Source organism: Strigops habroptila, chromosome 6 (genome assembly GCF_004027225.2).
Source record: "Strigops habroptila isolate Jane chromosome 6, bStrHab1.2.pri, whole genome shotgun sequence".
In the NCBI taxonomy this organism is placed as follows: domain Eukaryota; kingdom Metazoa; phylum Chordata; class Aves; order Psittaciformes; family Psittacidae; genus Strigops; species Strigops habroptila.
In genome coordinates this window covers 30,568,766-30,582,239 of record NC_044282.2, presented here as the reverse complement: position 1 = coordinate 30,582,239, position 13,474 = coordinate 30,568,766, and the positions used below count along the sequence as shown (strand labels likewise).

Below are 13,474 nucleotides of genomic sequence, written 5' to 3'. Positions count from 1 at the left end.
AACCAGAATGAGACCAGCAAATGGGCCTGATGTTGATGAAAAGATGTTTAAATAGTAGTGATTTCCAGTCTCTACCCATCTGCTTTTGGATCTCAGACCTGAACGGGGAGGTTAAGATTGTGACAGAGGTTCCTGCCTAACTCTGTAAAATACACCATATGCAGCTTTTACTGCCTAGGTATATGGTTGATGTCTCTCCTGTACCACTCCCAAGTTTTGTGACTTCCTTTCAGGAACTGCGGCTGACACCCCATATCTAATTAAGCAGGGGTAACCAAAAGCTGTGATTCCCCTCTTCTTTTCCCATTAATCTGGCCATGGTTTTGAGTATTTTTTCCAGAAATAATAAAATCCGTTGTTGTTGTTGTAAGATTTTTTTTCCCCATTTTATGATTTTAATAGAAGGGAATTTCTTGGTATTGCTCTTCTAAAAAAATCAGGCTATTTATGTGAATGTCTGGGTATGAATTTTAGGAGTCTAAGTTTAGGCTCTTATTTCTGAAAGTCTCAGCCAAAGGGAGAAGGTGTACTTACCCCCTGGTGCACTGCGCTCCAGCTCTGTGGCCCAGTGGTCCCAATGCAATGCTCCACACATGGCACATATTAGCAAACGCACTATATTTAGCAAAATGTGCCCTACTGCTCCTAAGAGATGACTGGATAAACCTTGATAACAAAGTTGGCCTGGCTCCTTTGGGACTTGTAATTTCCTACTGAGCAATAGAGATCATTAAAATGATTTAATTACATAATTCCCTTTTGCATAGTGTTATGGTAGATAAGATTGCATGTGTGTGACAGCCTTTCCATTATAAACTTCAGGTCCCAGGGCATTAGTCATCCAGAGTAAGCGCTCATGTGGAGATGAAACAATGTGGAACCAGTTAGATATTAAATAAACATATATAGCTCAATTAAAGAACACATTTGTAGCTTAAAGGTCCCAATGGAATAACAAGCTCCTCCTTGCACACCTGTAGGAACAGGAGCTACTATTGGGAACAAACTGTCTCAACAGGTGAGACAAGCTCTACCAGCACGGAATCCCACTCTCTCCCTTTTCTTCCCAAAAGCATCTCTGAATATCTATGCATAATGTTATCGTCACATTGATGAGAATGATACCAGGGGATTTGCATAGAAACTCTTAGAGGAATATTAATTTGGTAGTAAGAACCTCCTGTGGTCTTTTCCGTTGCAGCTCCATCCCATGTTCTGGTGTATGTAAAGCTTAAATATTACCAGATCTTAGGACTGCATCCCTTTCCAATTTATTTCCGTGCCCACAGGACAGCAACTTGCTATTTTGCAGCCAGCAAAGACTCAACAAGACAAGAGACAGAGGGTTTCACTAATGAAAATACCAAAGCTAGTAACATAACAATAAAACAGTGAAATACTGGTGAGGGAGAGGAAGGATAGTTACATGCCCCACATAAACCAGACACAGGAAAGATCTTTATGTTTCAGAAAGTTCAGATTGGTGGATTAGGAACTCGAGAAAAGAAACACATTAGCAAAGGAGAAATTTATTCCTCTGGCAGTGTTCTGTAGGACACAGCAGGCTATATGCAATGGGAGTATTTTGTGAACTATATACAGATACTGGTATTTCCCAAGGAGCTAAAACCAGGACTGCCTGACTGGGGACTCAGTGGGATAACACACTTCTCTCAAGTACCTCCCAGCCCCCAAGAGTGAATCTGGCTTGCCACAACATTTATAAACAGGAATCGGGGCCATTTACCTTTTCTTTGCGAGGATGCATCTTTCTTAGACAATAGATACCAATGTGCTTTAGCTTTGCATGTGTCTCAGCAAAGCCTGTGATCAGTTGATCTGATAGAAAACCTATGAATAATAAGAGCAACTCTTGAGAAATATTGAGACAAGACCAAAACATGTATCACAGACTGTATGTGCTGCCCACCAAGTTTGAAGACTTGAATATCACATTCAGTAAAAGTACAGTGCAGCCAAGGGATTCTCCTCAGATTGCACTTCTGGACAATTATTTTTACAGTAGAATTGACTACTGAAAAAATAAGTGGAATGTCTCAGGCAAGTCAGACTGGAGAAGGTGCTGTTATTATTAAAAGGAACTTCTTTAAAAAATAATTGCACAAGCACGCACATGAAAAGATATGTTGGTTTTGACTTACTCATCCCCTGAATACATTATTTAGGGTCAAGTCAGGTCGATCAGATTGATTTTGTCTTTGAAAGTCTGATTCACTCTAGTAGCTATGAAGGTCAGCGTCCAGCATTTTGAAGCGTAACAGGATTGAGAAAGAATGGGTGATTAAGGAAGGGCTGCTTAGTATGAAAGATGCAAAAAACCCTATGATCACACTTTCTCATAGCTCAGAGCACTGATAGCCAAGGTGAGCAATGTTAGAAAAGTGGTACTTTTACTCTGAGATCTTGGAAAAAAAAAGAAAGTACAGGTAACATCATGCTCTTTGAGATCTCGCTGGTGTTTTCTTTTTACTTCTGAGAGTTTCTGAACTGTTCTCATGGTGTCTTTTAGGAAGCTGGTGCTGTGATACTGCATATTGTTAGTCCTCAGACTTTTACTGGGGAAATGTTTATGTGCATCAGGCTAATTGGATCGACACTTATGTTCAACAGCCAAGAAAATGTAGCCCAGGGCACAGTTCTAAGAGTATATAGTTCTGAGCTACCTTGCAAAGGGGCAAAGTAAAACATGGTCTGTACATCTGGAGTCTCAGAAATGATTGTGTAACCTAGAACTGCAATACTGAGGATTTAATCTTTATCTGTTTAATCTGATTATTGTTTGAATAGTTATTTCTCTTACAGTAGCACAAACAAGTTGTTGGGGTTTTTCCATTCTGCCAAAGTTGGCACACTACTAAGCTTGCTTTGTTAACCTTAAAACCATTTAACTTTAAAAGCTTAAATAATGAAAAATAGGGGAGCTAAGGAAGTGGAAGAGATGGAGTACTCATTGCCTATCTAGCAGAAAATGCCCCCCATATTTTTGGGGTGACAATTAAAACAACCCAGCTCAGGAAGCCAGGACAGCATTCCCATGTCCTCAGCTCCCGGGGGCTTTCCCATCCTTTAAAGCAAAATATAAAAAAAAAAAAATCATAGCTACCATTTCTAATAAAAGTAACTGAAAAATAAATTTTACATGAACCTGAAATAGGAAATAAAGTTTACAGGAAATGTCATTTGGGAAAGATACCATGTGTATTGCCTAAAGACAAATCAGAAGTAGTACAGCAGTAAGGGAGCGATATTGTACATCAGTATAATACCTAACTCCAGAAAATACTGATTTAAGGATGGTAATTGAGCACTACAGTAGTAGAATCAGAGAAGAGCTCACAATTTAGGTGTGTTAACTGCTACCAGTCCATGACTTCGTATCACCAACCATTTCAGTCTTTTTTTAATGTATCATTTTTTTGCATTAGCAGGGAGTAATAGATGTTGCTTATTTTATTTTCTGCTACTCATAAAATGCCTGTACGGAGACTGAAGATCTTCAGATACTTCCAAACACTTGATGTTCATTTTAGCCCTAGAGCAGATGCATAGCCCTATTTTTGCATTTTCCTAAAGACAGTATAGGCAGTAGAGACACTTAGTTTACACCTTCTGGCAGACTGGGATGCGGACATGCCTGCAACAAATTACACATATAGAGGGAACAGTTAGATGGGAATTTCCCTGCTAGTTTTGTCCCAGAAAATGGTGTTCAGCTGACTGTGGGTCTTGTTTGGTTTCATCCTCCTACTGCTCCTCCAGCAGCAAAGATCCAGACGTGCTGGCAGACCCATGGCTTGCATACGCCACCCTGTGAGCCCTCGGCAGCAGCACAGCAGTTGTTTGTCATTTGTTACTCATTTAAATAGCATTTAAATGCTTGCATTTACCCCACGTGCCCTCCTGCCAGGGCTGCTGCCTGCAGCACAGCTTGCGAGCCAGCACATTCCTGAGACAGCAGACTCTGAGATGCGGTTGATTGCGAGAACAGCGGCTGCACGTTCTGCTTCGGTTGCACACAGAAACGCACGTTTGCCACCCAGCTCATCGCAGGGTTTCTATTATTTAAACAATTGTCCTTCTTTCAAGATTCCTCCCAATTCCCGCGGGTGGGAAAGGATATAGGCTTTTAAAGATTTTGGTCTTTCCTTACACTGCCTTCCAGATGCCCACCACTTGGTCCACATCTTGGTAGTAGCCCTGGGCACATGGTAGCAGCAGAAGCCTTACCAGTGTCACAGAGAGCAGACTGATTCCTCTGCATGTTGTGAAGCACAGCTCACTGTGCTGTGAGGTTTCTCTTCCTTTTAGGCATTAATGCTCCTTCCCAGATAAATTGTACCCCATGTCCCAAACCTTCTTCTGAGACATCCATCCAGGCACTTCTTACTCTTTTGGTCATGAAGCTGGCCAAACCCACGTATGCAGAGAGACTACCATCAGTGGTATTCCCCCTCTCTTCTTCTTTTAAGATTTTTTGTTCTCTTATAGAGTTCTGAGTATGCTGGCCCTTCTCTTCCAGTTTGCCTCAAGTTTAACAAGCATACTCTGGTTCTCCAGGATAGCAATTGAAAGCTCTAAACAAACGTAACCCACAAAAGGCTTAAAATAGTGCTGTAGTGGGAAGCTAGATTTTTGTGCTCATTTTCACATTTTGGAAAACCCACTGTTTCCCTGAGAGGAGAAACAAAAGGATTACTTTGATGTTCTGGGATTATTTTTAGAAGCTCTATTTGTTACAGAGTCAACACCAGACTTTCAGCATAATAACCCACAAGTAGCAACTTGTGGAAGAAAGGCTACAAAAAGCACAATGGTATTAGGAACATAAAACTTAACTAGGGATGCACAGCTAACACTGGTTCCCAGAGATGTCCTTCCACAGTAATTGCAATAGTCAAACTACTAAGAGACACCAGAGTAGCTTACAAGTAATTCTTATACTCATCAACTTAAAGATACTTCCTAGAAGCAGTTATCATAGAGCAGGTATTTTCAGTGACAGCACTAGCTGCTTCAGATATAAGGCTTGTTCTTAAGTACATGACAGCAGCTAATACTTATTACTGGGTATCCCTGCGAATTCTAGACCACGATTTCTTCTCCCCCAAAGACAATGATGGCTCTCCAGTTGTATTTGTGGCTGTCAGTGCCATAGCAAGCTGATAAACACCCCCTCTGCCACCAAAAGAGGACAACTTTGGAAAGGATCATGATCATTAGTGTTATGAGCCATTTGTTGTGCCTCTGCATACGCAGAGAGCTGTCACACAGTTCTGCTGGTGAAACAGAGCAGGTGAGCACTCCTCAACCATGCTACTGTTAAGGCACATAACCTAGCTTAAGGCACACAGTTCAGATTGCTCCCAGAAAGCTTGCAGTGACCCATTATAAATTACATTAGAGCAGAACTGACAGCAATCCCAGAAACCGTAGTGTTGACTGAGCTTCAGAAGCAGCAGCTACCGACACCCTGACACGAAAGAGTAGCAGCAACCTAAAACTCAGCCATGCCTACAGCTTTTGCCTCATTTTCTGTGAGAGGTCTTAACACATAGAAAGATTCCTGCTTTCCCCATTAAGTTTGTAAAATTCATGGTCATGTAGGTGGAAGTAGTCAAGTACAATTGTGGCTTCATTCAGATCTGTGTTATAGGAAGGCCAACAGCCATCCTCTAAACACACACGTTCCTGTATCCCAGAGAAGCAAAGACACTCTTCAGAGAAAGGGCAACGAAACCCTGGAGCGGGTTGCACAGAGGCTCTAGAACCTCTGTCCCTGGAGATGGTCTCCATGTGACAGCTCGAGGCCCTGGGCTGGGTTGAGCAGGACAGTTCTGAAGTGGCAGAAGATTGGACCAATTGACTCTCAGAGGTCCCTCCCAACCCAAATTGTGCTAAATTGTTTGAAACCTAATCCACTTAACCTAGTGTGTACTTACAAACTAGATCTGCTCCTACCCTACTGGCATGGGGCAGTCCTATTCTCATACTACAGAAGAGTACAATTCATAGAGACAGGAGTCTAAGCATTTAGCCTATCCTTGTCCCAGAAAATGGTGTAACTGGAAGTTACAGTGAGTGCTGGAAAAATTCTTCCAAAAGAGTATTAAAACCTGACAATTATTATTAATAAGAATTTGAAGCTTTTATAAGCACTGCCTTCAATATCTTCATTATTTCTGGCTTAATAGGGTCCAATTCAACCTCATCAAATTATCAGTCAACCGCCACATTATCTGTACAATTAACAGTCACTGTAAACCTTTTCAATTGAGAAGTTCTAGCACTGCACTAGTACAGTTAGTATTAACACTTACTGTTCCCCTCCACCACTCTATTATTTGCTCTAGAACACCCTCAAGTTCTCAAACTTTTTTTATACTAAAGAATTGATTGCTTACTTACCTTCATAACTGGGAACAAGCTGGCTTTAGCCATGAGGCAACGCTGGAAGATTACCGAGTCTTAATCATGACTAAAATATACGTTGATTTCATGGGCAGCAAGATAAACACATCATCATTTGCTAATTGTATCTTCAGGCTTAGAAATCTTCATTCTTTTCAGGAAATATGACATTCCATTAAGCTGTAGCAGAGAAAAGCTTCTAGAAAAAAAATATATTAGATGAAGGTGTGGAGTGCAAGTGAGACTACTTAAAGCTGCAGAGAACAGTGTTATCATCTCTACACAGTAAAAGCTCACCTTGCCTCCCCTGCCTGTCCTTCCTAATGAGCCTGGCAGTACCTTCCGTTGCAACACTCCAATCATAGGAGCCACCCCACTATGTCTCTGTGGTGCCAATAAGACCATAGCCCTGCAGATGTGTGCACGTCTCTAACATCTCTCACTTGCTCCCCATGCTATGTGCATTTTTGCATAGAGGCATTTAAGTTGGTCCCCGGTGAAACTGACTTACTGGCTGGAGTGGCTGGAATTCCTTTGCGCTGCAGTTCAGGTGCTCTTCCGCTGACCTGTGATCCCTTTCCAGGCTCTGGACATCCCTTGCTGGCACTGGCATCAAACTGGTAGGAGTGGGATGGACTGAGGTTCCCCTTCCCCAGCAACTTGAGCTTAAAGCCCTCTCCACCAGCTTGGCAAGCCTATGACTGAAAATGTTCACACACATGGTACAGTCCAAACCACCACACCACCATGTAAAACTGCTTTATTGATTGCAGTTAACACATTACAGTTAAATTATGATCCCGAGCTTTAAGCCAGCTGCTTATAAGCTGCCATCGTAGTCACATGGAATTGGACGAAGAGATGCTAGCCACAGAGGCATCTTGAACTGGAATCATTTCTGCTTCTTGGGCATTGAAGCGACAGTCAGCACATAAAAAACGTAGACTGTTCCTGAAAAAAGACACAGAAAAGGTATCTTCAGAGAGGTAAACAGAATTCCTTTCAAGTTGGCTTTCTTTTCCGAGTTTGTTCCAGAAGAAATATTGACAATAAACAGCTGGAGTTCAAACACAACACATTTCCATAGCCAGGTCTCAATGATTTTTACTTTTTTGGGGGGCGACAATTTATGTTTTAGGGGAAAAAAAAAATCCTTACATACTTCTCCATAGACTGCATAAAGAAACAGGAAAATAAAAAAAGGGGGAGAGGCATGTTTATGGAACCTATACAGACAATCATAAAGTAATGGTTATTCATTCTTAAAGTAACCAAACTGAAAATCCATCGGATCGACATATTTAAGTTAGAAGCTACCACAAAATTATCTAACAAGCAACATAAAGGTTAAATATATGCAGTATCATGCAGCGTGGCTATATTCCACAAGCTTTCACAGCACGTGGAGTCTCAGCACGTCAAGTATCACCCAGCACTAAAAGAAGTCAGGCTAGCGAGAAACCTGGTATATGTGTGTGCTGTGCTTACATTTTACTCCTTTTCAGAATAAGCTTTGCAAGTAGTTCTAGTTTTCTCTAACATCATACATGAATTCTGAAGGAGTATTCAGCCCATAGTACTATCAGTCAAGGGAAAAAAAGCCATCTGAAAAGCTGAACTTGAGAAAGCACAGATAAATAGATAGGATAACCAAATGGTTTGGTTTTTCCCCTCTCTACATGCATTTTGCATATTCTAAAGAACAGACTGAAGGAATTGCAAAACTAATTCACAGAGGGAACACCAGTCATGTTGGAGATTGTACCAAAGAAAAAGTACTTTAATAGCAGCATAAATATTTTTGTATTAGCCTTACCAAAAACTGTAAGACCCATGGTGATTCTATACAACACATTATCCATTACGCCACCTTTGAGATGCACTGGGATGCCATTATCCTCCTAATGGAAACAAGGGACAAAAAGAAACTATTTAAATACAGTTCTTGCAACATCGCATTAACATAACGAGAATTACCCAGAACAGGAATTACTGCCCCAAATTATCTTCCCAACAACCAAAAGACACTGAACCTTATTTAGATTCTGCTTTGTCTTTCAAGCTTTCACTCTGGTATCAGATGATCACTCACTGGGGAAGTATAGTTACCATGCACATTCATCTCTAAAGCAGTGACTGACAAATGCCTAAACACTTCTGATGCCAGTCGTCAGGATACAACTACCATCCCTAGAAACTTCCCATCTCCAGCTTAGTCAATCCCTGCTACAGGGAGCGACAAGGGTCACCTGTTGTCATTTGTTTGTCATACAGCAAATTATTTTTCTCCACCTGAAGTAAAACTCCTAAACATTGGATCTATGTGATCTTTACCCTTGTCAGCAAGTTCACGCTGCTCTGGAATTGAGGCCAGCCTCAGTGCTGGTGACCTGCAAGCCAGCCCAGCTCAACCTGCTGTCCAAGAAAGGAATGTGAGGAGGAAGAGACAGGCCGAGAGACCTCCTCCAGCAGAAACAGAACCTCTGACCTCACCCATCATCAACATCCCGCTTCCTCTTGGCTCGCAATGAACGTTGTGCTCCTTAGGCAGTGTCCCAACATGACTGGCTTTCTCCTTCATTTGGAAGGAAAGCAACAAGACACAAAAACTACTAAACTGGGGCTTATAACCCTTTCACATCGCTGAAGCCCACTCTAGCCTATCCTCAGTACACAGCTACTGCTCCAGGTTATGGCTCACAGCTGGGAATAAGCTTTGGGGCATCCACTCCTTTGGCATTTGAAGAACCACTGGTTCTCACTAGGTGGCCCTATCAATCAAGAAGAGAGTAACTCGGAAATTATTTTTAAACATTCAGTATTTTTCTAGAAGTGAATCCAATCCCTTACGACCTTTACTGCTTTCGTAACAAAGAAGTACAGTAATACCACATCCTCATTAAGAATTCTGGGGTTCATCTGTGAGCTATAGATATAGCTGTAAGATTGCAGGCTTAACTTTTCATTGTACTTCTGTCCTCTCGCTTGCTGTTTTTCTCTATTTGTTCTTAGGACATACTCCCCCATCTCATCTCATTTCAGAGCACTTTGTCTTTATTTTTGTACAGTACCTACTGCCCATAAGAAACTTGGGTACAAATCATTTCACACAGTAAAATAACCTAAAGAGCAAGTCAAGTATGAATGTACAAATACTCTTCATCTCTGTAGGAAATAACTGCTGATTTCAAGCACTGAAGTCACACTACTGATTTCAAGAGCTCACCTCTCAGATGTAAAGAGGACTCTCCCCAGTTCTTTTGAAACAAAACGTATGCAGTGATGATCTACTAAAGCAGTGTTACTCTTCTAACATTATTCTACTATCAGTGCTCATTCCATACCTGAAAAAGCTTCTGCTTCTCAGGAACTCTATTTATAAGCTGCCTGCGTGAAGCAGTGCTTATGGTCCTCTGGGAAATCTGGCGAAGACCCTGAAATAAAAGATAAAACATTTTTTTAAAAACAGTGACATTTTTCAGCTACATCCAAACTGGGTAGAAACAGTTTCTTTAAAAGTAAGACAGAAGTGGAAGAGAAAGGAAGAAAGTCTCAAACAAGCAAGCAAAACTTCACCAAAACCCCCTGGTTGTGAATTCGGTCAGTCTTTCAACAGATTATGTAAAGGACTGATTACCTAAAAAGGGAAAACTCGGGGAAATTACTTTCAATAAGATACAGCAAATTTATGGATCTGCAGCATAACCTTCATAATTAGCGTCCTCTTTAGGGAATTCTTGACCTGTGTCCCTTAGATCTCAGTTTTAGGCACCATTTATTGTGTCTGACTAGCGATGGGGACCATAATATTTAAGACACGCATGTCTGCACAGACAAGGATCTTCTGTCACAGCTGCAGTTCACGGGCTGGCCACCAGCACAGGAGCTCACCTTCACAGACCTGAAGAGGGCACTTCCCTCCTTCTTTCCTTCACCCCGTCCCCCCGCCGGTTTAAAGGTACCTTGCGGTGTCCTCAGCCGGGATCTGTTTCCACAGTCAGACATACCTGAGCTCGTCAGCACCGGTCTGGCCACCAACCCCAATGATCCGTAATTCTTCCGGTGGCTCAAAGCCTGCTTTCGCTAACAGGTCACGTCTCAAAGGTAGGAGCCAGCTGTTCCTCTAAGCCGCCCGCAGCCCAGTGTCCTTCAACCGACACTGGTGACACGGATCCGCGCCCACAGAATTACCGCCACTAACAACGCAGCCACGGCGCAAACATCCGGGTGACACCGGCTGCCGCTAACGGAACAACTCACCCCCTCCCCTCACCCACCAAACACAAATTTATCTCCTCAGAGACGGACTAAGCGCGCCCCAGACTCGGCTCCCACCCCTTCAAGTACGCAAAGTTCAGCACTAGGTGGAGCGAGCGGGACAGCACCCGACATGTAGCACTTCCTCCCCTCCTGCCTCCCCCCGCCCCCCCAGAACGGCTCCTCCTGCAGCGACCGGCAGCAGCGCCCGGCGGGGAGGTCACCGGGCGGGCGCCGACAGCCCCTGATGGAGCCGTGTCCCCACACAACCCTCCCCAGCGCCCTGCCGCACCGGCGGACTGCGCTGCGCTGCTACCCCCTCCCTCCCCCAGCCCGGCCCGGCGCGGCGGCCTCACCAGCAGGTTCCGCCACATCGCGGCTCTTGGTCCCATCACCTCCCGCCGGCAGCAAGGGCAGCGGAACCGGAAGCAGCTCCCCCGCACACACCCACAGTACCAGAGAGGCCGCGGCGCGGCGCGCCCAGAGCGCCGCCGCAGGGCCCACAGCGCCGCCCCGCCCCGCAAGCCTCCGGGGGGGAGGAGGGCGGCAGGCGGAGGTGGCAGTGGGGGACATGGCTGCCGCACAGGGGCCTGGAAGGGCGGCTCTCTCCAGCTGGTCTAGGAAAGGCTGTTCCACTCCTCACGCTCCCATGACAGTCTTTCCCCAGTAAAACAACGGCGGCGAGCGGCGCCGCAGCGCAGGACAGCGCAAACTGCTGCCGCAGGATCCTGTGGCTGCGGGCCACCTCCTGCCTTCAAAGGGCACATGGGCACATCCGTAACAGAAACATCCCTCAGAGCTGCTACCTGCAGATTTAAAAGTCACCTTTCATTAAAAAGTTTGAGACCTGCAGAGGGCTGGGAGCATGTCCCGGAAGAGTGGGCTCTTCCGTGGGCTCGCTTGCTGCCCATCCCCTTTGGCCGTCATGGAGGCAGGACATGTAGCCAGGCAGAGCCTGGCCCAGCCGTATGTGTCCTACACCCTGCGATAGATGTGCCATCCTCTGTTGAGCCACTACACACACAAAAAAAAAACCCTAAAATATGTACCTGCCCACTGCCTCAAACTCCCTTAGTGGCAGGGATGTGAATGTGAAAAAAGAAAACCCAACTTCAGTTCCATGTTTTACAATATATAATTGCAGTGAACTAACACCAGATTTGTATGAAATGCAAGGCTATTCGATTCTGAAGGAAGAAGCTCTTTGCCCTTCAGAAAAGCACTCTGAGCAGCCTATGGTTTTTTCTGCATTGCAGGTCTAGTGCTATAATTGCATCTTCTCGTGCTTCAACCATACACTAAAATACAGTGCTGTCAGGAACACTGCTTCCTGGCATTGCAGCAGTTGCAGTGCACTCAGTTCTTGGCGTTACGCTGTTTTTGCGCTGGTGCCAAACCTCATGATGAATAACGTGTGTCAAACACGGCAAATTAGTGCTCAATCTAGTATGGAAGTAACAAGGATTGTATCTCAAAGCACAGCACTTCTCAGTCTGAAGGGCTGCCCCAGAAAGAAAGTAAAAACACAAAGATGGAGAAGTATTTATAGGTATAGTCTTAGCTGAGTTAGAATTATTAAAAATACCATTTAGAAAGCATAGTCATGGAGAAATGTGTTGTAACAAAGGAGGAAATTTGATGCATTATTTAACAAATAGTTTTCAACCACTCAAGCAGTGTTATTACAGAATAATACTTAGAATACATAACTATTACTGCAAGATGGATTTCCATTCATTCCTCTTACAATCTTTCATCTTGTAACTACATATACTGTTCGCATTCTGATTTTTATACACACAGTTATATTTAGATACTGGTGAAAGATCATAATCCCCAGGTAAACAATGATTGCTTAATTTCTGCTGCATGGACCATTTCCAGACAGGTCTGAGCTTCAGTGCTATTGCCTGTCAAAATACACTTTACAACAGAAAGGCCATACTTAGAGCTTGGCATGTGGGATTACATGCCAGTCAAAGCTAGAGGATGGCTGCTCAGAGCAAGCACAGCTGGTGTCTTCAGTGTTGGCCAATTTATGAAGAAATGAAAACTTGAGGGAAAGAGAGGTGGCATCTTGCTGACTCTGGGTGAGGATATTTCACTAGAAGCAAACTCAGACTGCTTTTTCCTAACTGGATAGAGTAACCTGTGCATGTATTGTACTGCAGAATAATAAAACTGTTAATCAAAACTCACTGTTAAACAATTTTGTTTAAGCTGGAATGAAAACAGGGCTGTTAATCTCTATGTTAAAAAGCATTCATCACAAAAAATGTCTGACCTCTTAAATCAGCAATAGAAGGGTATGTAGACCCTGCTAAAGAGATCACACAAACAGCTGAGTTAGTTAACATTCAACCCAGCTGTGGAAGTGGAAGCCCCTGGTGCAGCAGGACAGTTGAAAATGTCCATTTTTTAAACCACCTCCTCCTCAGTCTTGCCTGCCCACCGGTTTAATTATTTTCTCGTAAACAGAATAATTGGCTAACCTAGTTAAAAGCTACATTGTGTATGAAGAGAGAAAACACGCTGTATTCTATCTTACTATAAGCATTTCCCAAGTTACTTTGAGTTGTATAATACACTAAAATTACATTAGGAGAACTTGCTGACAGAGAGCACAAAGATTTGTTCTTAAGCTGAGAAGGATCTGTTGTGAAGCAAACACTAACTTCAACTACGTAACCCCAAGCCTTAGCAGGCAAGCCTGGAGGCAATCGTGTTTTCAGTTCTTCAAAGAATGTCACAGTCCAATCCTCCCTCATTTCATAATGGAATCAGTGAG

The 13,474-nt window shown here is 43.5% G+C and overlaps 1 protein-coding gene across 1 annotated transcript; it reads right to left on the bottom strand.

Annotated features, from left to right (window-relative positions):
• Positions 1–7,172: 7,172 nt before the first annotated feature.
• LOC115609633 (cytochrome c oxidase subunit 7A2, mitochondrial) lies at positions 7,173–11,192 on the bottom strand. Its single transcript, XM_030490113.1, has 4 exons — positions 11,043–11,192; positions 9,774–9,863; positions 8,246–8,330; positions 7,173–7,380 (listed from the first exon to the last, which is right to left on the bottom strand). Exons 1-4 carry the CDS (start codon positions 11,076–11,078, stop codon positions 7,322–7,324), a joined length of 270 nt encoding a protein of 89 aa, XP_030345973.1. The 5' UTR covers positions 11,079–11,192; the 3' UTR covers positions 7,173–7,321.
• Positions 11,193–13,474: the final 2,282 nt, after the last annotated feature.